We start from the raw sequence: 26,518 nt of genomic DNA, 5'->3' as shown, positions 1-26,518 counted from the left end.
GGCTCTAAGTCAAAAAGAGTACCAGTAAACAGAAAGATCTGTGCCCATTTACTGCCCCTGAGAATAAATGTCCTTTTCTGCAGCGATATGGATGAACTGTCCTCCCCTTCGGTGGCGCTGCCGCTGGGGATGTACCCATGCTGTCTCCCATGTACTCAGGTGTCTTCTGGAAAAGCAGTTTGTTCTTGGCGCTGGCTGTGTCCCAGCACTCAAGCCTGTGCCCTGGCACTGCTTCGTTGACTAAGACGGGTCAACAGATCTGCCTTGCATATGCAATAGCCACTCTCCAAATGACAAAATTCCCATGTCCTTTGCACGCTAAAGAGCCCGCCACGGCAGGAGCCCCGCCCGGCCTTGCCGCAGCCCCCACCCCGCAGATAATGCGGCTCCCGCCTCCCCTCAGCTATTCTCCACCCGCCCAACACGGAGGTGGCCCCGGTTCGGCAGCCGCTTTCCTGGCACCGGCTGCCTCTCGCCGCGGCGCAGGCCGGGATGGCTCGCAAGCCCGCGGGCTTTCTGCAGGAGGCCTCTCACCAAATCGTTGCCGGAGGCTCGGCGGGTAAGTGGATGCGCTCCTCCTGGGTGGGGAGGGTCTGCCCGTCCCTCGCCGACGGTTCGCCAAGCTGAGGTGGTGGCAGTAGCGTCGCCATCCCCTCACCGCCCTCAGGCGGGAGAGTGGCGACGGAGAGCAGCCCAGCTCAGAAGCGGCACCTCCCCCGCCGGGTGGCGTGGCGGGCCGCTGAGGCTGCCGGCGGCCTGGGGGTCCCGGGAGTTGCGCGCCCGGACCGCCGCGGTAACTGCTGCAACAGTACTCCGGCCGCCCGGGGGGCCGAGGGAGCACTTCCGTGGGGTTGCAGTGTATCTCTGTTAACACACCCCACAGCCCCTCGGCTGATAAGGATGGCAGGCAGGCCCCCTTCAACCGCAACAGGCAGCGATGTCACTTCGTAGGCTTTTCCGGTGGGTGGTACTTGGCCTTTCCCTGTTTGAGGTGGATTCGGTCACTTGCACAACCATACTTACTGCGGGTCCACGAAATCTGCCAGCGGGACGGGGCAGCGGGACGGAAAACCTCGTTCGGCTGCTCAGATGCATTCCCTAGGACACTTTCCGTGCCTGCCTTAAGAGAAACCGATGCAGGGCTACAGCGCTATTAATACTTTGAGGAATTAATACTTTTAGGAATGCCAGGGTTACAGATTGATCACAATATTTGTACTGCAGACTCTAAATGCCAAAACTGTATGCCTCTGTTAAGCAATGAAAGCATTGCTAAGCATTGCTAGTTAATTTCCTCCGTTTGTTTTCCTTAAACAGGAATGAAACTGAAATATTTAAGTCAGGGCACAGTGTGGGGAGTATTTACACAATATTCTGCTCTTTCAATGTGCATATGTAAATATTGTTAGCATTTCATCTAAGTAGTGTGTTTTTAAGTGTTCTCCAGTGTCTCTTTTGCGATTGGAATGCTGTTTATCGCAGTATGTTTTAATTGGAAGAGGAAAACTGCCCGGTACTGTTACATGATGCCTCAGTGTAAGATGTTAGCACAAGCAATTATCTTGTGGGTCTCTTCTGGGTGAGTTCTATGTGGCTGTGTCATTACACATGAGCTGGTGCCCCATTCCCTCCAATTCCCCTGCTGCCCATAAATCCACTTTAATGCATTCCTGCCACCAATACACATTTGAGCACCTCCTTTTTGTGCCAGTGATTCTGCATGTCCTTTGTTCCCAGCTTTCTGCGTTGACACCGATGGATGTAACAGCAGAAGTGGAGAGGTCTGCTGTCTTGGCCCTTCCACTGTGTTGTATAACTCTGTTTATCTTGCTCTTCTGCAGCCTTGGAAATCCTAAATATTTTTAAGCTTCTGCTTGGTACCATCCCCCCTTTCAGTAGGAAGGAAAAGTTTCATCTGTACTGGTCTGTTGAAGGCCCTTCTTACCTGAAGGGGTGATGAGGTGTTCTGCCATCAGATGTTTCATGAGATGACAAATTTATCTGCCCACCACAGTGGGCCTATGCTTTAGTGTTTCAGATTGGTCTTACTGTTTATCTTTCTGCCCCCTACTAGTAGCCTGTCTTCTTTGCAGGATCTCTTTGCTCACAGGAAAACAGATGGTTTGGCTGACATCCTGGAAAGAAAAATGTTATTTAGATAAAGAGGAAGTTTTAAAGATGGACTAGAATAGGAAAAGGAGTGTGTTTGAGGGTAAAGACAGCATGAAAACTCTTTGCTGGTCTGGTGGGCATATGTGTTAAGGAAAGAGAACTCCCAATTCAAGAAGAATACTTATCTGCATCTAAAATTTTAGAAGGTATAATGTAGAAAGCCTGCTAAATGTAGTCCAGAGGCATACTGTTAAAAAGATGCTCAGATTGTTTTGCTTTATCTCCTGTTGGGCAAGCAGGTTTCTCAGCTCCATCACTAGCCTTCATTCCGTATAGAATTTTTTACTCATTGATTTTGAAATAAACCAATAAGGACTGTTCTCTGAGTCTGAGCAAAACTAAAATGGTACCAGTGGTACCACTGGTAAGCACAGCTCAAAGTGGGAATTCTAAGGTATTAGAGGGAAATGGCTCTAACTTACAAACTTGCTTGCCAGACATTTAAAACTCAGTAGTGTTGTTCTTGGTCATTTATAAAGATGATTGAAAAGAAAGGCTGTAACTTTGAGACATTCAGTTTTAAGGTTAAGTTTCTCAGGCAACCATGGATCCAGCACAGAAAAGGAAAGATGTGTTGTTGAGAGTGCACTTAATATTTGATCTACTGAGGGATTTGGCTGCCTTTAGACACTCCATATTGCCTCTGGCTGCCTCTGCAGAAGGACATAGGGCTCTCGTAGCATTTTGTCGTGTTTGCTAGCCTCATGTGAATGTCACTGATATTCTAGTGTGGCTTTGCTGCCTGTACCACAGCCTGGTATTTAAAAGGAGGCTGAAAGAAAAATCATTATAGTGAACTAATTATTCTCGACTCATACAGTTAAGCCGCTGTAAGAAAGGTGCTGTACGCTGTTGTCTCACAGCGATCTTTGTTGGAACAATGATGTCAAAGTAACAAGGTAGTTGGGGAATGAACTGCACAGCAAAGTAGGTGTATTTGAGAGGTCTGAAACATTGTCTCCATAAGTAAAATGAGAGGGTATTTAGCATCTACACATCTGATGCAAAAGGATCTGATAAGAAGTGATTCTGCTAGGTTGAGTGGAAAATGATTTGAGATAGGCTTAAGCTGTCAGAATAGGATGAAAGGGATTTTTGAAGCTTTATGGAAGATGACAATACTTGTTCATGGACTTAACAAAGATAGGGGAAGTGCGAAGAAAGAAATCAAGCATGACCTCTAGTCTACAGGACTGATGAAATTGGGGGTACTAGCCTAGTAAATGAAGGAGAAATTAAAGTATTCAATATCTGAAAGATTTAAAGATACCATTGGCTAGCTCAGGCATTTCTATGGTAAAGATAAACTTGCATGTCTCTCTGCTGTTATTCAGCTGTAGAACTTGAGCACAGCAGGGCCTCATGTGTACTCCATGTCTGTGTCAAGGGGTGCATCTTCTGAATTGTTTGTAATTTGACTTCATACTGATTGTGATGGTTTGGGTGTTACCTACCCCCCCCCCCCCCCCCCCCCCCCCACTCTTATGAAATCACCCAGACTAGACTCAGATGGCTGGAAATTATGGAATGAAGCTATATTTACAGCTTAGCACAATTTACAAGCATATATGTACACAAATATATACAGTTATAGACAAGTTAAAAGTAATACAGAAATGCAATACTCCTCTTCAGAAATAACCAGATCCACTTATGTATATCTCACATGATAAATCTGGAGATCTGAAGTGAGATGTCAAAAAGATGACACGGAAGTTAGAGGAAAAAGGGTTAGAGTTAAGGCAGAGTGCCATAAAGAAAAAGTAGAAGAGAACTGAGAGCTACCTGAGAAGTGTGTGAGAAGTGAGTATCTTATCCATATTTTGACTAGTTGTGTTTCTCAACCAAAGAATGAGTGATACAGGTTATGGTTTTGGGGGTTGTTTTGTTTTGTTTTGTTTTGTTTTTTCTTCTTTCTTACAGCTAAGGATTTAATTTCTCCCAGTAAAATATTCCAGCCAGCCTCAAACCAGCACACTGAATTGAAAGCTCTAACTGAGGGGACTTGGATCTTAAATATGAACAAAGTCTTACTCTATCTTGTCTTGTTCTCTTTCTGCTGGCATTGAGTTTGTTCCCATCTTTCAGACTCCTGAACAGAGGTTAATAGTATAATTGAAAATAATTGGTTCTGTTGGCTCGCCTGGGTGTAAGACAATAGTAAGGACTGAAATGTAATTGGGACATTTTGTTAGTGAGATTGATTCCTTCAAGCACAGTGAACTGTAGGCATATTTGTTTAGTGGTTAATTAGTAAATTAAGGCATGTGTGGAATTTATAAGGAAAAAACCTACAAACAGAAAATAAAGTCTAACCTCTCAGAATCACTGTGAAAAGGACAACTTGGGCATCTCTGATTTCCTTAAATTTGTAGCAGTTCTTCAAAAGGCTATTTGAGAAATTCAGGGTCCAGGTCACAGGAAGAATTATTTCTCTGATTCACAAGGATTAAAAAAGCTTTTTTGTTTGCCTACATGAAAAAGACAGAAGTTAAAAAAGCATACAAAATTAATAGAGATTTCTTCTTTGTCAAGAAGTGGATACTGCAAAGTATGTTGTGTGATGACCCAGTTTGCCATGACGTCCTTGTAATAACTTGGTTCACTTTGACTGATGAAGTGCAAATGTTGTCACAAGCAATTGCACAGATGACCTGTGGCTGAGTAAAGGGAAGTGGCTGAATGCAGTTACACCAAAGGTTTTCGGATGCTGTTGTTTGGTGGAGGCATGTTCTTGCTTTTTAGTAACACAAGGCTGCAGATGGAGGCATTAAGCAAAAAATACAGGTAACAAATATAATTTCATTTACATTTAATTTGTAACTTCATGTGATAGTTTGAGGCTAGCTGGAATATTTTAGTGAGAAGAAACTAGATTGTAGGCTGTGAAAAGGAAATAATGGTGATGTCTACTTCACTCACAGGCTTGCTGAGATGTATAAAACCAAGAACAAAAAAATTAGAAAACATAGTGGGTCTCTGTGGCAGCTGGTGCCTGTACATTTCTCCCTGGCCTGCTTCTGTGTAACTATTCCTTCTGCTTTCTAGCCCCCCTGGCTGATCCTCCAAATTCACCTTGCATGTAAGACAAACTCTGGGATAAGGTAGAGGGGGGAAAGGAGGTGGAAGGGCTGTTGGGAGCCCCTCCTGGGGATTTCGATTTCTGGGAGGGATGTTGTGTTTCTGTATTACCTTTAACTTGTATATTTCTGCATATATTTGTGATAGATTGTAAATATCTGCTTGTATATTGTGCTAAATTGTAAATATAAAGCTTCATTCCTTAATTTCCAGCCATCTGAGTCTAGTCTGGGTGATTTCATGGGAGGGAGAGGGAGGCAGGTAACACTCAAACCTTCACACTTCACTTCAAAAGGTAAAATATTTATGTTGAAATTTTGAAGAGTTTAATAAATGTAGTAGGCGATGCATACAAAGATGATAATGTTTTAAAGATCTACAATATCAAAGGCATCCTTAAGTATCTTTTCTGATATAATTCAGTGTGTTTCTTTCCCTAATTCTACTTAATAAATGAATGTGGACTGCTGTCTATCATTACAAAATGACCATGGGGAAGTCAGAATAAAATTAACTAAAAAAACCCCATCAACCCAATACTTCACAACAATAACAAACAAAAAATGCAACTGCCCCCTTCCCCCCCCAAAAAAAATATTAAAAATAACTAGAACTGCTATTTTCCCCCCTCATTCTTTAAATTTACATGATACAAGAGGATTTTTGTGCCTTTTCACTTAGATTTTCTTTTTTGAAAGAGTTTTCCAGCTGCACTGAAATCTAATTGGATTTGGAAGTCTAATTTTCTTAAGCTCCTTTGAATATCCAAACATTTTCTTTTGAGAAGTTAATTATCCTGTGTAGCAGCAGCTCCTCTGAACCAGATCTGTAAGCAGGAAGGCCGATTGTCTGTAAGACTGTTAGGTGCAAATGCAGTGTTACAGTGCTTAGTCTTCCTATCACTACAGGCATTAGGCTGCCAAACATTGTTACAAGTTATGCTAGCCAGTGTACTCTATGAAACACCTTATTATTTGGTCCCTGTGAATGGGAGGGGGATTGAGATAGATGCACAGGAAGCACTGTAAACAGCAAGAAAATTGTCTAATTCCCCTCTCCATCCTCCCCTCCCCCCCCCCCCCCCCCCCCCACCTGTTTAATTTGTTTTGATTTTGCTGACATTTCTTTGGGAATTGAAGTTAGGATGAGTGTTCTTAGCTTATGTTTTTTCTTCATTCTGATTTTTTTCCTTGCCTTTAACCCATGCAATTGGATTCAAGTGTTACTAAAATCACTTAATGCTCAGAGGAAATTTCCACTAGGTGAATACTTAACTATCCCATACCTATCTTAAGTGCTTTAAAATAGTACGGTTCCAAAACTTTCTGAAGTCTCTTAAGGCTGAAGTACCTAAGACCACAGCATGTGCTTATTGCCTTTCACTGCCTGTATTTGGCATTTTGGATACTAACAAGGTGTTTATGTTAAAGCTAAGAGTGAGAATCAGTCAAATAGTATTAGTTTCAAGGACACATCCTACAAGTTGAAGTACTCCAAGGGACTGCACTTGTTCCTTCCAGCAAAGCTAATTTTCTTCATAAGGCTGTGAAATTGATGCTGTGCTACCTGGTGTTGGATTTAGAGCTTTGGAGAGGAGTTGCTTTGTTGGCAATATGGTAAAGAGAACTTTGGATATGAAGAGAATAGCTAAAAGGTTAAGTGAGTCTAACCTGAACTTTCTCAAGTGTGCTCTTAGCAATCTGAAGGGCACAGGAACAGTCAGGAAGTTAAGACTTAGAAAGATTTCTGTTTGTGTTCAGACAGCCGTCCCCCAATGCTGTGTTTTATGATATATGCCAAAAAGAAAATGTGGAATACCTTTTCAAGGTCTGTGCAACACCTACTGTTTTAATTATCATACAATTCATAGAGGGAATGCAGCTGGTCATCCACCAGCACCTCCAGATCCTTTTCCACCAGGCTGTTTTCCAGCTACTCTTCCCCAAACCTGTACTGTTGTTTGGGACTGTTTGTGACCAAAGTGCAGGACTTGGTCTTGTTAAACCTCATGCAGTTTACCTCTGTCCATGAGTTCAGCCTGTCCAGATCTCTCTGCAGTGCCTTCCTACCCTCAAGCAGAGAAACACACCCTCAGTTTAGTGTTGTCCACAAACTTGCTGATGGTGCCCTGGATCCTCTCATCCAAATAAATCACAAAGCTATTAAACAGAGCTGACCCAAATAGGGATCCCTGGGGCACACTGCTTGTGACTGTTTGCCCACTGGATGTAATTCCATTTATTACAATTCTTTGGGCCTTGCCATCCAGCCAGATTTTAATTCAGCAAAGAGCCCACCTAGCTATGACACGGGCTGAAAGTTTCTCACTGTGGGAGATGGTGTCAAAGGCTTTACTAAAGTCCAAGTAGACAATGTCCACAGCCTTTCCCTCATACACTAGGCAGGTCACCTGGTCATAGGAGATGCTGGTTAAGCAGGACCTGCCTTTCATGAACCCATGCTGGCTGGGCCTGATCCCGGCGTCATGTGAGCACACCCAGGGTAAACTGCTCCATAGTCTTTCCCAGTACTGAGGCCAAACTGTCAGGCCTGTAGTTCTCTGGGTCATCCTTTCAGCCTTTTTTTTAGATGGATATTATGTTGGCAAGCCTCCAATTGTCTGGCACCTCCCTTGGCAGGCTCATTTACCAGCTGTGTCAGGAAGTTGTCTTCCATACACTCCAGGAACCTCTGAGATTTTCTTCTCTGCTGTGTTGTTTTTCCAGCAGACATCTGGTAAATTAAAGTCCCCCACCCCCAAGACAACAAGGGCAGGTGATCTGGAGACTTCTGCCAATTGCCTGTAGAATCTGTCATCTCCCTCCTCATCGTGACTGGGTGATCTGTATCAGAATCCCAACAGGTTATCTGCCTTTTTGGCCTTTCCCCTAATCCATACCCATAAGCACTGGACCTTGCCATGACAGTTGTTGAGTTCTACACAATCAAAGCACTCTCTAACATACAGTACCACTCCAGCACATCTCCTTCCTTGCCTATCCCTTCTGAAGACCTTATAGCCGTTGACTGCAGTACTCCAGTCATGACTCATCCCATCTCTTTTCTGTTACAGTTATCCTGCTGCACAGTGGCGGCTTCTAGTTCCTCCTGTCTGTTGCCCATCTTGTGGGATGGATCTGGCCAGCATATGGGCCCCTCTGTTCCCTTCAGAAGGGAATCATCTACAACAATTACTCTCTCTCTCTCTCTCTCTCTTTTTTTTTTTTTTAAGCACAAGTAGCCCTGATGCATCCATCTGGCTGAGCCACCCCAGGTAGCAAACCCAAGGATGGACCTTTATCTACTTCCTCTGTAGCCTGGCCCTGCAGTTCCAGAGCCCCGCACCTTTGTGTAAGGGGAACCGGGAAGGTGAAGGACTCTGGGAGGGGCTTCACCTGCCTCCCTGCGAGGGACTTGTTTCCAGTCTCCGTTGTCTTTTAGGTTTCTGCCTGTTGCCTGGCAGCACGAGGGGAGAGTTCTGGGCCCCCCAGTTTAGAAGGGACATCGAGATGCTTGAGCGTGTCCAGAGAAGGGCGACGAGGCTGGTGAGAGGCCTCGAGCACAGCCCTATGAGGAGAGGCTGAGGGAGCTGGGATTGGTTAGCCTGGAGAAGAGGAGGCTCAGGGGTGATCTTATTGCTGTCTACAGCTACCTGAGGGGTGGTTGTGGCCAGGGGGAGGTTGCTCTCTTCTCTCAGGTGGCCAGCGCCAGAACGAGAGGACACAGCCTCAGGCTGCGCCAGGGGAAATTTAGGCTCGAGGTGAGGAGAAAGTTCTTCACTGAGAGAGTCATTGGGCACTGGAATGGGCTGCCCGGGGAGGTGGTGGAGTCGCTGTCCCTGGGGCAGTTCAAGGCAAGGTTGGACGTGGCACTTGGTGCCATGGTCTAGCCTTGGGCTCTGTGGTAAAGGGTTGGACTTGATGATCTATGAGGTCTCTTCCAGCCCTGATGATACTGTGTGATACTGTGATACTGTGAGACTGTGATGAGCCTCTGTTTGCTGCCCTTGCCTCGGGGTGTGGTTCCACCAGTCTGTTTCTCTCTCCCACTCTGATACTCCTCAACTTTTCCAGTTGCTCTTGCAGCTCTGCCGCCTGTCTGAGCAGATCATTGATGTGTTCACACCACACACAGCTATCCTCTCTGCTGTCCTTCCCTACCAGTGCCAGCAGCAGACAGTTCTGCAGCTGGACACTTGGAGAGCTACATGTTTGTGGGGGAACTCCGTTTGCGTCCCCACATCTCTCCTGGCAGCTGCTTTGACCGGTGTGGTCGGGACGCTGGGACCAGTTACAGCGAGAACTGAGCTTATCAGCGCCGAGTTATCTATCCTCATTTGCTCTGGTGGCCACAAGATGGCAGTGTAATACTACCATTAGATGCTAATGTGGTTTCCTACGAGTAAAAGATGAACACAAATGTACACTGAGGCTATTGCAGATGAGATTAGCATGTCGTGTTGGGTGACAGGAGAAATCGAACCTAAACATAAATATATGTATATAAAAAAAAGCAAGTAATGATTAGTAAATGCAGATTTCATGTGTACTGAAAAGCTGATGGCACCAAATTTGACTTGAAGCAACTGCAAGCATTGTAGCCAGTGATCGATCATTGGTAAAGGCTGAGAAATGGTTCTAAGGCTAAGACACTACCTAAAAATGGAAAAAAATTGGAATTTATCCTCCTCCAGTAGAATCAATGTGAAATAGCTACTGTGAGGAATTCCAGAGAGTGGAATTTGCCTCTTGGTTATGTTTTAGATTTAGTATATTGCAGAAATTGCTTCTAACTCTCAATGCTTCTCTATAAACGAAGTGAAGACAGCTGTTACATGATGCTAGAAGCCTGTACTGGCAGGAATGAGACCTACAGCAAAGCCTAAGCTTGTATTTTTTTTTTTTTTCCAGAACAAACTCACAAGTATTTTGTTGCAACTCTAGGTATCTGTTGTCAGATTTCCAAGTTAAAGAATATTATAGAATAGGATGACTTATACATATGAAAGCAAATTGATAGTCAAAATAGTGGTGGGGCATGCCTGTTTTAAAGGTTAGAGTTAAAAAATGCATTGCCTGCAGAGGCAGTGTTGAGAAATTTATATAAACTTGCACAGAAAGATTATATTAAGGCAAAGAAAATTTTCATTAGTGTTTTATCAGTTGTGCTTAGTGACTGTTCATGTTCACCTCCATCTTACATTGTTATAACACAGGCTAATTATGTAGTAAGAATAATTCTAATATATAGAAATAAACTATACCTTCTAACAGTTATATATGTTTCTGTGGCAGTGTTCTGGAAAGGAAAATTAAAACTGGTTCTGATTATTGCTGTGCAGAAAATTTTCATCTGTTAAGTGATGGTATTATAAATTGTCCCTTATTTGTAGCTCAGTTTCTGTGATGCTACTTTGGGTTTCCTTCTTATACTTGTAGACATTCCTTCTTATGCTTCTTTCCTAGTTAAAGCTAACAAGGTGGGAGACATAAAGTTATACCACTGAGACTGGAGTAACATAGTTGTTACAAAAGTAACCAAAATTCTCGGTGAAAAACAGATTTGTTTAACTTAAAACTATTCAGATTGGACTAAGTATTATGATTAGAGTTGGTATGAATTAAAGAGCTAAAGAAAAGCAGAAAACAACCTCTGCCTTTTCAGGTAGTGATACGAATCCTAGAATCTGGAAATCTTGAAAATCAATATTGCAATGGATGGAGAGAGCTGACAGTATTTAAAGGAATCCCTCTAAATATTTCTCATTATCTGCATCTTGATCATAAAGGCCTTAAATTTGTTCTGCTTCAACTGGAGTTGAAAACATGTAATTAAGTCTTTCCCCCTCTTTGGAGATGAATTGGCATTTGCTGTCTTTGGGAATCATCACTTCTCTTGTTGGATAAAATAAATTGATACTGTTTCTTATGATCATAAGCTGTCACTCTGATGCCTAATTATCATTTGTGCACGAAAGTGTTGATTATTAGTCATTGCTTTTTGTACTGCAACTGTGTTAGCACAGATAACCTGCTTACTGAAAGTTGAACAGTTGCAGGATGAGTATCTTTTGATTTTCCTGCAACGTTTTGTCCTAGGGGCTCATAACAATCAGCTATAATTTCACCAAAATCTGAAACCTCTAAGGTTTCAGCAGTCTGTAGTGGTGATTTTCTGATGAGAAAATATAGTCATATCTAAGAAAGTCTGAGTGTTGTTGAGATGTCCCACCCATACAGCAGGGAAAGAAACACAGGAGTTACTGGCCTTTAGATCTGCACTGTTAACAGCTGCTTTTGTTTTTCCTCTGGATCCTTTTCAATCTACCAATTTTTGGCAGGAAACATAGTTTATGGGTCATCTTTCAGTTTTCAGGGCATGGAAAAATTGCAAAGGAAAACACCAAATGATGCCTCTGACTGACATTATCATACACATAGGATCCAACTGTTTATTACATATTTTGTAATATTTGATGTGTCCTCCAACTTGTGGAGATAAATTATTTAGTTTCAAAAGATGAAAGTAATTTTTTAATACTACTTTTAATCAAATCTTATCACAGAATTTCTTATATTGGAAAAGACCTTCAAGATCATTGAGTCCAATCATTAGTTTAACACTGACAAGTCCTTGACTAAACCAAATCCCTCAGCATATCTAATTACTATGAATCGCTATGGTTGGAAAGGACCACCAGGTTAATTCAGTCCAACCTTCATCCCAGCATCCTTCATCACTAGACCATAGCCTCAAGCACCACATCCACTCTCCTTTTAAACACTTCCAAGGATGGTGACTCCAGCACCTCCCTGGGCAGCCTGTTCCAGTGCCTGACCACCCGCTCAGTAAAGAACTTCCTCCCAACATCCAACCTAAACCTCCCCTGACTCAACTTGAGGCCATTTTCTCTTGTTCTATCAATAGTAATTAGGGAGAAGAGACCAGCTCCAGCCTCACTACAACCTCCTTTTAGGTAGTTGTAGAGGGCAATAAGGTCCCCTCTCAGCCTCTTCTTCTCCAGACCAAACAACCCCAGCTCCCTCAGCCACTCCTCATAGGTCATGTTTTCCAGATCTCTCACCAGCCTCATTGCCCTTCTCTAAACCTGCTCCAGCATCTCAATATCTCTCCTATACTCTGGTGACCAAAACTGGTCTTATCCTCATTGTTGTGATTAAAGCTTGAAATGATGAACTGAAGAGGCTTTAAGAGCCTGAAACCTCAAAACACATTGAATATTTTTCCCCAGAATTCTTATATGTATTTTGATTCTGAACCACGAGGCTGTGAATGCTTGAGGTTAGTGATGATACACTAGCTTTTTTTGAGTTGATTGTATCTTATCTTCTCTACAGGCAGGTTTGCAGTGCTGCCTTGCTTGTGATAGTGTATGCACATGTGTTTAAAATAACCTCGTGGCAACAGGTAGAAATCAAAGCATCAGACTGCTTTATGTTAGACTTTGTTTCACAAAACAATGCCTTATTATAGATGCTGACAAGTGCTAGCACAGTCTTGTAGGAGTTCACACACCCTAGTTTTGTCAGAATGGCATGTGAAGAGTGTTTCCCTTATTTATGCTGCACTTTTTAATCCTTGTGTCCAGAACCCTTTGTTTAGGTGCATATCCTTGGTAGCCTTTCTCTCTAGATTGCTGTACTAGTTCACCCTTGCAACAGTTCTTCATCAAAAAGTGCTCCCGGAAGAACCTGAGAGCTTTGAGTCCTCATGGTCCCACTCTTTACTCATCTTCAAGTCTGTGGTTACAGAGCTAAAGCAATGGAATTTATAAAGTATTGTGTTGTATTGATAGGAGCTTCATTCTGTTCTCCTGTGTGGAATTGGGATTCTGAATGGGATCAGAGCCACTGAATTAAGCAGGGATGATTTGGCTGCCACTTATTCATTATACCTATTAGTAAAAGTTTTTCTTAGCAAAACTGTAATGGTGACTGTGTAATGAGACAGTCCTTGCTTAAAACAGCCTCTTCTGTGTTTTTCCTAAGCAGTGGAGAAAATAAGTACCGAGATGGTTTGTCTGCTTTATTCTTCCTTAGTGTGAAGTAGGATGATGGCTACCCTAGATGACAAAAAAGAAACATATCAATGTCTTCCACTGATTTGTCAGCAAACGTTTTTCTTTGTGCAGAATTATGCTTCATATAATAAAAAAATACAGCTTTATTGACTAGACATTTCTAAAAAGGAGGACAAAAACATACAGACTTTCTGCAAGTATAAAGCAATGAATGTTGTTAGAGACAAGACTAAATGGAAAGAAGTATGAAACTAAGTTAATGTCCATAAAGTTTAAATTAGTTCAGACTTTTCTTATTAGAATAAATGTTTCCTTTTAAAAAGCATGATAATCGTAATCAAGACTAAATTTGTTCTGTTATTTATTTTCAAAGTGATTGTACATGTTTAGTAGACTTTTGATTTTGAATCCCTAGAGGATATATTGGAGACAGATGTTTAGATGACCTCATGTTTAAAGCTATATTTGGGTATTAGATTAAATTTTCCTTCAAATCTTTCCTTATATGTTAGGTTGTGGAGGAGTGCAGGAAGTATTGAAAGATTTATGTTGAAAAGGTAATGCTTTATTTTTTAAAGTAGCTATAGGCCTTCAGTAGCTTTTATTTCAGGGGACACTCAAAAGCACAAAATGTCAGGTTATGAAGCAGTATGTTTACAAGTGAAAATACTGTTTCTCGTTGGGGAGCTAAATGGGAAACAGACTAATTTAAATGTTCATTGAATTCAAAAGCAAATTCACCATGTCATTTATACCTTCCCCCTAAATTTGTTAGAGGCTATGGCAGAACTCAATGTAGTATTGCTTGGAGACTGCATAATAGGATATGAAAGTAGCTAATATTTTTACTACTTCCTGAGTTTGAACAAATAATAGTTTCTCTCAATCTGCAGTTCATGTCATAGTGTGGATGGATATGATGGCTTCAGGTGCAACAGTCTTCAACGTTTCATCAAGTCATAATTATCAAAATTGACCTGTTGAAAATATATTGATCGATATAAAGTATCATCTGTCTTCTGATGTTTACATAGGCAAACCATTCTTTTAATGTACTTAGATAAGTGGCTGGAATTCTGCCATTTGTAATTGTACTTAAGTGTTGTACCAATAGACATGTAAGCTATTCCTGTCACTGCTGAGTGGCTTTTTCACCCAGTTGTTACTTTAGTGGCAGAATACTTTTCTTTGTAGGCTGGTACAAATGTTGCTCTAAAGCATTAGTTGGATGCTTGGCATTTGGACTGCAAAATACCTTTTGCCCACATGTGAACTTTGGTGGGATTGGGTTTTCTTTTCTGTCATTTGTGATCAGGAAGGTTGATGTAGCCAGTGGAGCTGGAGTTGTGTTTTGTGCTGAGCAGACCTTGTTAAGCTTAGGCAACCTATGGAGCATTTTTCATTAATCTCACTGAGGTCTGCTGGTTTAGAACCAGAGTAGCCCTCTCCTGGGAGAAAAAAAATCAAATTGCTTTTGAAGTATTTGGAACATTGTGTGCCAAACTGGGGTAGTATCCTTTTGGAGAAAACCACCATAGGCAAGTAGGGATGGTATCACAATGACTACCACATCAGTCTTTATATGGTCCTTTTCTCTTCAGTCTTAATCTGTTTTCTACATTTTAATTTTTATAGTTCTACTTAGGACCTCAATTGCAAATCTGGTGAAGAACTAAAAAAGTTGAGTCAGACTTCTATAAATCCCCTTTTCAGTGAGGCATCAACAGGGCTGGAAGCTTATCTTGTGCAATTGGGATTAAGGATAACTTGCTTTGTCTTTATTTTGACTACAAACTCTAGGGTTAAGATATTAAATTCAGACAGAGGAATAATTCACCATATTACATTTGGGATGATGGTTGAACTGTTTGTAAATCTTGGACATATTTTATATATTTGCTAACTGTTTTGTAAACCTTTCAGTATTCAGGTTTGTAGTGTAGATAGTTATGACTATGGCCAGATTTAGACTGCCTGCACTCTGCATAAGCAAAAGCTGGATGCCTCTGGCTTATCAAACAATTCAGAGCAGACCCAAAAGATTCATGAGAGCAGTGGAAGTACTGAGTCCCTTTAGCTTCTAGCCTAGGAAACCAAGGAACCAAGAAAATCCTCTTTTCTAAGAGTGTTTTTTCACCAGACTGCAACACTGGGTTCATTCTAGGTTTTTGAATTGTGCAATCATTTTTTCCATACTAGTACAGATTAAAGATGAAGAGAATCAATATGCAGTGGCCCTGGTGGTCTGTTAAGTCTCCAAAAAGTGAAATAATGGATTTCATTTTGTTTGCTGTGGACAACTGTAGGCAGAATTGTTTTGCTGTCTGGCCCCTAACTTAGGAACTTTTCGTGAATACTTTCAGGGGAACTGCCCTTCTTCAGTTCTAGAGGAACAGAAGGTGCCTGAGCCATGAGACTGCTCATTATCTAAATTCTACTGAAATCAATATAAGTTACTCCTTCCCCACTGAATCTCTTCTGAACTATATTAGATTTGCCTTAGGTATTCAGTAGCATCCAGAATGTCAGCATACTTCTTGTAGGTGTTTCCTCTCTCTATATGTACAGTCAGGTAGCAGTTTTAGAAGCTTTGTAGTGCCTAGGCTCATGTGCCTAAAGTATTTAGGCAATTGACTTCAAAATAGTTTTGTCTATTTGTGTATGTAAAGATGAGTGTCTATTTGAATAAAGCAGGCCTTATTTTTATTTACAGCCCACTGGAATCCACAGCAACAGAATGGACACTAATAAAGTGAACTCCTGTCTGGTAGGGTAGTCTGGCAAAGGGTTTCTATCCCAGAGACTGCAGCAGCTTTGCTTGACTAAAATTCATCAATCAATTTAAAAAACATACTGAAGAACATCTGTGGTACTAGAGGAAATAACTTTAAGTTAAAACTTTTAAGGATGATTGTCACATGCTGCTTACAGGAAAAAAAAAAGACTTTTAAAATACAAGAAATTCACTTTTATAAATCAAGAGAATGAAAATGTTTACTTTGCCAGTGGAGTACTTTTAAATAACCTCAATAAATATTCAATTCCAAAATCTAAACTATATCACAAAAAAACCTCTTTGGCAGTAACTGTTACAGAATGGAGGCTAATCACAGCAATTAAGCATGGACAATGATATTCATAGATAAGTTGAAAGCTCCAGTCTTCTTCATAGTGTTATAAAATATAGGGAGCACAATTAATGGACTGGTCAGAGCTTTGACTAATCTAAATGAATTTCAAAGTTGGTCCACCTTAGAGAAGGTATCAGATCGAATGACCATCAAGGATCCCACCTCACCTAAGTAACTGTTTCTGACTCTATTAGAGATGCTTTTTTATTAAAGTTGCCTGCTAATTTGAGACAATCTGAATTAAGCCTCTATGAAAATCCTGCACAGAATTTTCCACCTGCATTTGGACTTTAGGCCAAAATGTTAGAAGATTTACTGTAGTTTTAAAAGAGCAGTCTTGTGGAAAAAGGCTTTTGCAATAGGTAATTAATTATAGTTCTGCTATAGGTCACGTTCTCAGTTTATATCTGTGGTGGGCTGTGTTGCTTGTATCTGTGGACAAGCTGTATTGCTTATGGCTGACAAATCCAGCCAGCTCTGTGTGCTTGGGAAATGTGCATCCTTTTGTTAAGCACTAATGGACCCAATGGGCTGTGTTTAGTGATAATAACTATGGTGCACAGAAGAGCACCACAAATTTCTTTTGGAAAACTGATAACCCTGAAGTCTTGCATAAAAGTATTGTGCTAGTTTGAGGCTAGCTGGAATATTTAAGTGAGAAAAATCAGATTATAGGCTGTGAAAAGGAAACAGTGGTGATGTTTACTTCACTCATAAGCTTGCAGAGATGTATAAAAGCACAAGCACAAAACATAGACAGGAGAGAGTGGGACAGTCATTGTGTTTGTCTCTGTCTCAGTGAGTGCCCTGGGCTGCTTCTGTGTAAGTAATCCTTCTGCTTTCTAACTCCCTTTGCCAATTCTCCAAACTCACCTTGCATTTAAGGCAAACTCTGGCATAAGGTAGAGGGGTGGAAGGAAGTTGGAAGGGTGGTTGAATCACAGGATATTAGGGGTTGGAAGGGACCCAAGGAGATCATCAAGTCCAACCTCCCTGCCAGAGCAGGACCACACAATCTAGCACAGATCACAGAGGAATACATCCAGACAGGCACTGAAAGTGTCCAGGGAAGGAGATGCTACAACCTCCCTGGGGAGCCTGTTCCAGTGCTCTGTGACCCAAAGAGTAAAGTTCCCTCTTGTGTTGAGGTGGAACCTCTTGTGCTGCAACACTGCTGGTTGGGAGCCCCTCCTGGGGGCTCTGATTTCTGGGAGAGATGTTGTGTTTCTGTATTACTTTTAACTTGTATATTTCTGTATATAGCTGTATATATTTGTGATATATTGTAAATATCTGCTTGTGTATTGTGCTAAGCTGTAAATACAAAACTTAATTCCTTAACCTCCAGCCAGCTGAGTCTAGTCTGGGTGATTTCTAGGGGAGTGGGTAGCTCCCAAACTGCCACAACTATTTTCCATCCACCAAATTTAAACCCTTGCTGGGAAGGATGGGAGCTGTTCTGACATACCACTGATATCTTTTCCCATTAATGCTCTCATAACTGCAGTATTCTTAATGTATGCTGTTTCCTGTTCAGTTCCAGAATTTTTATTATTAAAGTTAAATGAAATTATTCTTAATATCTGACTTCCCTCATCCCAAGTTACATAAAGTCACATTGCTGCTTTCGTATTTTGGCCTTTTACTGAATGATCTGGGGCGCATATCTGGAAATAGTTCCTTATTTGTGGTAAGTGTGCAAATGTAGTCTTCCTGAGTGAGGAACAGGGTTTTTATGGACTTTACAGACATTAACCCTCTCCTGAGGGTATTGGACTAAGTGAGGTAGAACCTAAGCAGTCTTTTTTTTCCTGAGATGACTTATATTCACCTAACGACACTGCAGTTTTGTCTTGACTTGATAGCTTAGACTTTGAAACTCATACCAGAAGGCTGTTAGTATTTACCTTAGCGTCTAAGGATATCTCAGTTACTCTTTAGGTCATAGCTGGGACTTACTAAATTTCTCATGTTTTCTAATGAGATTTGTGTCTTGTGTATATTGGTCATCCTCAGTTGATTTTCAGCTGGAGGCTAAACTTCTGGACTTTCCTTCCATTGTTCAGTGCCTAGCACATGTTTATTTCTCCCTTGTTTGTTGAAGGATGTAGGTTGACAGTGGCCTGACAGTGCTAACATCTCTTCCAGATCTGTTTCCACTCAATGAAAGGTCCATTTGTTTCACTTCTCTTCTGTTCAGCAACTCTAGGTTTTTCTAAAACTTTGGGTTTGCTTTGTATGTAGAACATTAGGTGATAGAAATACTTCTCTTAAGGCTGTTCTGTGCCAAGCAGGACCTACATGACAGGATGCATCAATGGTATACAATTGTGTGCTTTGTTTTCCTGTGTGTTCTTGCCAGAATCCTGATTGTCTCAAACCTGATAATAAGGAAAATATTTGTCAGCAGTCATCTCCTGCAAAGTCTCTTCTCTTGTATGCAGCTTAAATATATTTTTTCCCTCTATCTACAAACTAGGTGAATAAATGAAGGCCCTAACCTTTTTTTTTTCCACACCCATTGTAGCCAGTAAATAAATGCATTTAGCTCCTTCTGTTCATTCTGATGCCTAAAGCTTTATAGACTGGCTCTTCAAGAAAGTTCCCCATTTATTAAGCATGAATTTTATGTAGGTTGAACTTCCTCATTTTCTGGAAACTTCCTGTCTAAAATTGTTCCTTGGCTGGATTACAATCATATCCCAAGACTTTGCAAAAGTAAAATGGCAGAAAGTGTACTTTACTTTTACAGTTAATGTTAGTAGTAGGTATAAAGGTGCTTGTAAGACCTGCCTGTTTCTTTGGCCAGGGACTACCTATAAGAATGCTTTTCTCATTTTACTTGTTGCTTTCACCTGAGTGGCATTTGTGTCACTGTCTGGGTTAATCTGCAGAAATTCTGTCTGCATTAAAGTTGATATGTTCTTCTGCTGCAATGATGCTCGCTGACCTTTGAAAAAGAGAGGTGATGCTATTTGTCTATGCCTGTTCTTATTGTGTTAGCAAACTCTTTTAAATGATTCACACCTTCTATGGAACTGATCCCAGGAGCTTAAGTGACAGAAACCTAATTGCTTTGGGTAGGATTAATTATCTGTCGGCTTGCCTGAACTGAGCTGGGGAGCTGACAGGAATTTTCAGTCAGTGGGGGAAGAATAGGTTATGATTCTGGTAGCAGCTTACTTGCATTGCATACCCGTTTTGTCAGGCTGCAGTGAGTGCCAAAAACATTTGCACTTCTGAATTTCACCCAAAGCCCACAATATCAGCAACTCAATTTTGCTTGCTCTGTTGTGGTAGTTAATGAAACTTTGTTACCTTCTGCATTTTCCCTTGTAGGACCTGCTTCTCGGGTAACCTGAAGCTTTAGCAAATACCATTGAAGGAAGATACATATTCAAATAACCCACACCAGAAAAAAAAAAGGACTTTGCTCAGCTTTGTGTGAGGATTAAGAGGAAAGGAAGATTCTATTCTGTTTGTTAAGGAACAGCAGCAAATTACAGCTATGGCAGTTGAGTTGCTGATCGTCTGCTTCCCTGTGCATAAACCCCTCAATGAAAAAACACACCACAGTTTGTATTAATCTGGAACACTGACAAATTAACCACAGTGTAGAAATGCTGTGATATATGTCTTCACAAAGTGAAGCGATGCCAGACACTTGAGGGCAGGGGCTGAGGCTGGAAATGTGAGGGAAGAATTTGGATTTTCAGCTCTCTTGTCCTGTCCTTTCTAGACTTTAAGGCTGATTTTGATGTTTTTCTGGTATACCATGTTGGTTGGTTAAACTTAGATTTTATGCCTGATGGTATTTCTCCTTATTTGTTCTTAAAAAAATCAAAAGCTTTTACATATATTATTATTTGCTATATTTTGTCATAATTTTGTGTGATACTTGTACTTCAACATTTCAGGTGGAGATGGCAGTATTGTTCTTCCTCACTGTCTTGTGCAGAGACAATTTTCTTACTGGAACACTCAAGCTGCTGTGTTATTACACAGTTCATGTGCAAGCAGAAGCCTGACCACATAGGGGAGTTTGCTACATGCAATCTTTTCCATAGGAAAACAAATATGTCATATGACAAAACCAGGGAAACTAAGAAGCTGCTGGAAGTAGTTGAAGATTGGTCTGTAGGCATTGCAGAACAGTATGGTAGCAGTTGAGAAGTTCTATTATAGAACATTTGATGGAAAATAATTTACATTTAAGAATAACTTTTTCACATACAATGTTGTCTGTGTCCTAGATTAAAGTGGAGGAAACTTGGTTTGTTTGTTGTTTTTTTTTTTCATAGTCTGGAAGTTACAAGCTTTCCTAGTAAGTATGAACATTTTCTAAACACTGATAGAAACTAACATTACTTCCAAACATTGCTACTCATGTTGTAGGTGTCTGGGCACAAATTCCCTGGTTTCTATAACAACTCAGTTCTCTGTTTGGAATACCTATAGTGTAGTTATTTTCTTGGTGTAGCTGGAGCAGTACCTCTGAACACCTGTAACTTTGGGCTTTTGTTTGGAACACAGGCAGATGCTGATCTTGGTGGTTTTGTACCTGAGGATGCAGTGCCCACTTGCATAGTATCTGCTTGCACACTGAAGTTTGAAGATCTAAGTTTTGTGTCCTGGTTTTCATATTATGGTATTAACTATAGAAGGAAATACTTATTGAACCTTTTACTAACAGCCACAAGTATTTTTGTTATTCTAAGATAATTTTACTTTAAACCCTCTAGTTTTCTTCCTTAACTTCTGCCTTCCACCACTAACACTTTTACAGTTGGTTTCACAGTTTGCTTTTATTCTTCTACCTCTGAAGCAGAAAATGTATCTATTAATAAACTACATCCTAGCGACTCACAGCTGTTAGTAGAATTTAGTTGCAGCTGTGTATGTTTGAGCACCTACTGAATCATGAGATGTAAATATTTTGGGAAATACAAAGAGCATATATAATAGAAAAAGTAATATAGTGTATATTACTGGTGTATGCATCTTTAGTTCTTCATTCTCCTTGAAGCTTGTGTCCACATTGATAGTTTTAAGCGGCATAGCCCTTAGTAACCAGGGCTTGTGCCAGAGCTTGTACTACTGCTGTAACTTACCTATTTTGTGAAGACTTTTGTCTTGTAAAGACTTACCTACAAGTGAAGACTTTTGTCTTTGGTGTTTGCAAAAAAATGTGAAATGGAATTGGAAGAGTGGCCAAATATGACATGTTTAATTTCTGTGTATGCTGTCTCCTTGTTTCTCTAATGGTTGTGATTGTATTTACAACTGCAGATGTCTGCAGTTTGCTCCTTACGTGCAAAGGATTTAAAGGGTGATATCATGGGTAATTTCTAGTCCTGCTTCTCTGATGCCTGTCACAGTCCATTTTTTTCTTGCTCTGAAGCAAAAATTTCCTGAAAACTGCTTTGAGGCCATGAGTAGCAATCTGTACTACTATTAAAATGTAAATATTATGTAATATGTGATGGCACTCCTTGTGTGTTTGAAATCTACTCACTGTATCAGTGGTGATTTTAGATTCATCAAGAAGATTATTACTCTTTGTCTGCAATGTTTTACTACTTAACCTTTCTTAATGAGTGATTAAGCTGTTTTTGTGGAGTAATTACCACCATTTTGTTTCTAAAACTCAAATATTGTAGCACTACAGATGTGTTGCCTTTATTTTGTTATTTTAAATGACTGTATATTATCTGCAAATGTTCTACTTTAATATATTCTGTAAAGTGTTGATTGATATGTACTTATTACACTGTCAAAAACAAAAAAAACCCAAACAAAACAAACAAGCCCAAGCCCAAGGGAAACCAAACCAACACAAACAAACAAAGCAAACACCAAAAACTTAGCCTCTCAAAACATTCATATAGCTTATATAAGTCAATGTATTTTCCCACCAAAGGTAAGATTTGGGGCATACCTCCTGTAAAGTGAAGGCATCAAAGATTAGTCAGGAAATCTCCAACTCTGTGTCATCCTTCTGTATGGCCAAGTTTCTGCTACACTTAAAATACTCAAGACTAAAAGTAACCACAATTACTGTAATGGATCTGTTTCCAGAAAATAGGAAAGGATAGCTTGTGGGTGTGAACAGTTCAGTTCCCTTGGGTACTAATGCAATGCTGATAATGATACTTATAAATGCTAATGAGATTGCTGCTCATCAAAGCATGCAAAAAAAATAAAGAATGGAAGCATCATGTTATGAAGATATGCAAGCAATTTCTGGAGCTTGTATGTTTGTGATTAGTAAGACTGCAATAGGCCAAAAGTGAGTATCTAAAGATGTTGTTATTTTTAACAGTTCAGCCTTGAGCTTTGGAATTGCTTGATCTTGTTTTGAAGGAGTCAGTGTCCAGCAATCTGAAATAGTGTGTTTGAAACATGACTGCCAACATTACAGGTTATGCTAATGCTTAATTTAAGGCTCATTTTAACTTAAATGTTGAATATTTGAAACTCTTTTGAACACCGTTTCAGTATTCATCTCCTTGTTAAGCTTGCTGCCATACTCAGATCTTTACCCTTCTGAGGTCAAGATTTTAGTAAAGAAGAGGAGCATGTGAGTAACTTGTCGTCTCAGTGTACTTTGTCCATTTTAATACACTAGTGGAATGAGCTCACCAGTTGGTTAGATTGATGACATGGAACAGCCTGGTCACTCTGCTTGGAGGAGCATGTTTTTTGACACAAGGGTCAAAGGTCTTTTTGAATGTTAAGGCAGAACAATTGTCACTCTGCAGCCAATATGGTTTTATTCATCAGAGTACAGCACTCTTTCCATAAGCAGTGTACAGACCTAGCTCTTGTGGGCTTTGGTGGGCGCAGATACAATGTTTCCATGCAATACTGAATTTTTAGTATATCAGTTACCGAATATTAGTAAATCAAGGGAAGATGAAGGTTATCTAACAAAATGCTGATATGTGCAACCTTAATTAAGTTCTTCAGTGATCTAAGCAGACACTACATTTTAAAATAAATGTTTTTTTAATTGTTTCCATCTTTCAAAATATGTCTAGCAAGTTCAGTTTCAAGTTGTTGTTACACAAATAAACTGGTATTAGATGCATTGCTTTCTTCCTTTCAAACATGCTTTCAAATTAGTGCTTAATGTGGTTTGAAGATTTTGCCAACATATTCTTCCAGATCCTTCTCATGTATGAGGGTGGTTGATTACATCTAGCTTTCCTTCATGGTTTACAAATGCCAATATATTCCAAAGAATGCAAACCCTGGGACCGTTTGTCATCACACTTTGATTGTAGTTCACTTCATTATTGTATGTAGGAGGAAAAGCAAACAATTAGATGCCTGGAGTGGGGGGGGGGGGAGGGGGGAGGGAGAAATTGGAGTGTCAGGGCATGCTAAACATTCTTATTGCATTGCATACTTTAACCTCCTATTGTTTTCTCGTGGCTTTTAACACTTACCTGTCTGGATGTGATAGATTAAAAAGCAAACCACAACTGCTGGGCAGAAATGCTAGATGTAAACATTTTTGAAACAAGCAGAGTCTAAGACCTACAGAGTTTTAAGTTTGGTTGTGTTTTTTTTTTTTTTAAACTAGGTGCTTGATTTTGGGATTCTCATATGTTGTGATGATCTGGGAGTTACCCACCCCCCCACGCTTTAAAAAGTCACCCAGAATAGACTCAGACGGCTGGAAGTCGGACTGAAGCTATATTTACAGCTTGGCACAATTTACAAGCATATATATATATATATACATACACACGAATATATACAGTTATAGACAAGTTAAAAGTAATACAGAAACACAATACCCCTCCCAGAACGATCAGATTGCCAGGAGGGCTCCTGACGCAAACCTCCTCCCCTCTCCCTCTTTCCTTCCCTTCAGAAATAACCAGATCATCTCACGTATCTCTCATGTGATAAATCTGAAGAGATCTGAGGTGAGATGTCATAAAGACAGCAAGGATGTTAGAGGAAAAAAAGTAGTTAGGTCAGATTTAAGAGTTAAGGCAGAGATAACCATAGAGACCAAACTGCCAAAAAGAAGGAACAGAACTTAGAGCTAACTGAGCAGTGTGTGAGAAGTAAGTATCTTCTCTATATTTTGGCTAGTTGTGTTTCTCAGCAGAAGAATGGGTGATATAAGGTACTGTTTTTTTTTTTCTTCTCACAGCTAAGGATTTAATTTCTCTCAGTAAAATATTCCTATTAGCCTCAAACCAGCACATACATTCTTTCAGTTTTCATTTGAATGAGAGTTCATTTTTCAATAATGGGATTTGCTATTGTAAATGTTTGATTTGTAGACATAATCAAGTCCAAAATATATAAGGATTAGCAGTGTGGGTAGGCATCCTTTATCTTCTCTGCTGGGCTTTGTCCAGCAGACATATTTAAAGCAGCTTCAGAAGATAAGGCTTTTTCTAAACCACTGTGGAAAGAAAGACAGTCTCCACAGTTTTGTCCTCCATCTTTCTCTATCTCTGCACTTAACACTTGATAATTTGGCTGTGAGAGGCTTGGGTTCAGCTCCTCTACTCATGAAAACTTAACCCTGGCTTATTCATTGCTTTAGAGTAGTACAGTGGCCACTAAGTTATTGTACAGAACAGTTCTCAGCCTTCTGTATGGAACACCTCTGCACAAAATATTTAAGGGTTGAGAGAAGTGGTGCACTTTCTAGATTAAGGATGACTGGAGCAAGGAAGGACAGATCAATTTAAGTGTTAAATGCTTCCACAGACCTGAGAGTGCAGTCTGAACTTCCTGCCTCCTACAGGAGTGCCACTTCCACTAGGGCATAATATATAGCCTTTGTTCAAGTGGATCTTTAATTATGCAAAATGGTTTGAACTGAAGGGAATGAATAAACTTACCTCCTACAGTTCATCTATTGCATCTTAGCATTTTTGGCAGCCTCCTGGTGATGACAAAGGCAGGTTTAAATCCCTTCTGGTAGAGAGGCAGGCAAGGAGTCAATTTCCCTTGATGTAATTCAGTCACCTATTGATTTGCTTACCTGTTGGCTTGTGGGTAAAGCCACTGTCATTGCTCTTTCAAAAGAGGAGCAAATATTAATGTATCTAACTCCAGGATGAGTCTGCAGGTTGAAAATACCAGGTAGAAAGTGATGCCTTACACATGCTGGAATTTTGATGCCTAATACTGAAGTATGAGTCTCTTCCCTTTCCTTGGCATGACCTAGAGCTACCTGGGTGAGGCATTTTTCTTCCTCTGAGGCAGTCATGTTCACCTGCATGTAGCTTAAAAATAAGGACAATTTTGTAGCTTTTGAGGCAGCAACTGAAACTGAAGATGAAATCTATGCATTCATGTTTGTTAGATGTTCTTTTAATGCAAATATGGGAAATGTCTTTTTTAATGGCTGAACCAAGAAAAAGAAATAGGTGAACTGGAACTTGATATTTAGGTGGTATACCCGTATCACAGAATGTTAGAGGTTGGAATAGACCTCAAAACCCCACTGCCACCGCAGGATCACCTGGAGCAGGTCACACAGGAATGCATCCAGGTGGATTTTGAATGTCTCCACAGTAGGTGACTCCACAACCTCTCTGGGCAGCCTGTTCCAGTACTCTGATGCCATCACAGTGAAAAAGTTTTTCCTTATGTTCATGTGGAACCTCCTATGCTTCAGCTTGCACCCATTACCCCACATCCTGTCATTGGACACCACTGAGAAGAGCCTGGCTCTGTCCTCCTGACTCTTGCCCTTCACATATTTATAAACATGAATGACATCACCTCTCAGTCTCCTATTCTCCAGGCTAAAGAGACCCAGCTCCCTCAGCCTTTCTTCATCCATTCTGTCCTGCATCCAACAAAGGACAACGATTCTCCTTGGTACTCCTTTCGTTGCTAATATATTTGTAAAAGCATTTCTTGGTTTCTTTGACAGATGAAGCCAAACTAATTTCTAGATGAAGCCAGATTAATTTCTAGTTTTCTCCCTGCACAACCTCACAACTATGTTCTTCCAAAGAACATGAACTCTCTTTTTTTTATTTTATTTCCCCTTTCCCTTTCTTTTTTTCCCTCCAACTAAATCTCTCTGTTCAGTCAGGCTGCCCTTCTT

General features: G+C 40.5%; 2 protein-coding genes across 3 annotated transcripts in view; one reads left to right on the top strand and one right to left on the bottom strand.

Annotated features, from left to right (window-relative positions):
* The window catches only part of MIPOL1 (mirror-image polydactyly 1), a 206,414-nt gene extending 205,526 nt beyond the window's left edge, over positions 1 to 888 (bottom strand). For both annotated transcript variants that reach the window (XM_064149041.1, XM_064149059.1), the window contains exon 1: positions 535 to 888. In XM_064149041.1, the coding sequence (XP_064005111.1) occupies positions 535 to 650 (116 nt within the window). In that variant the 5' untranslated portion in view covers positions 651 to 888. The remainder of the gene's footprint in view (positions 1 to 534) is intronic.
* SLC25A21 (solute carrier family 25 member 21) overlaps positions 408 to 26,518 on the top strand; it is a 268,495-nt gene continuing 242,384 nt past the window's right edge. The window contains exon 1 of the mRNA XM_064149071.1: positions 408 to 559. Within this exon, the coding sequence (XP_064005141.1) occupies positions 493 to 559 (67 nt within the window). The 5' untranslated portion in view covers positions 408 to 492. The remainder of the gene's footprint in view (positions 560 to 26,518) is intronic.

The sequence above is a fragment of the Pogoniulus pusillus genome, chromosome 1 (genome assembly GCF_015220805.1).
Source record: "Pogoniulus pusillus isolate bPogPus1 chromosome 1, bPogPus1.pri, whole genome shotgun sequence".
Lineage (NCBI taxonomy): Eukaryota > Metazoa > Chordata > Aves > Piciformes > Lybiidae > Pogoniulus > Pogoniulus pusillus.
Note: the sequence above shows the minus strand (reverse complement) of the source record. Positions and strands in the feature narration are given on the sequence as shown.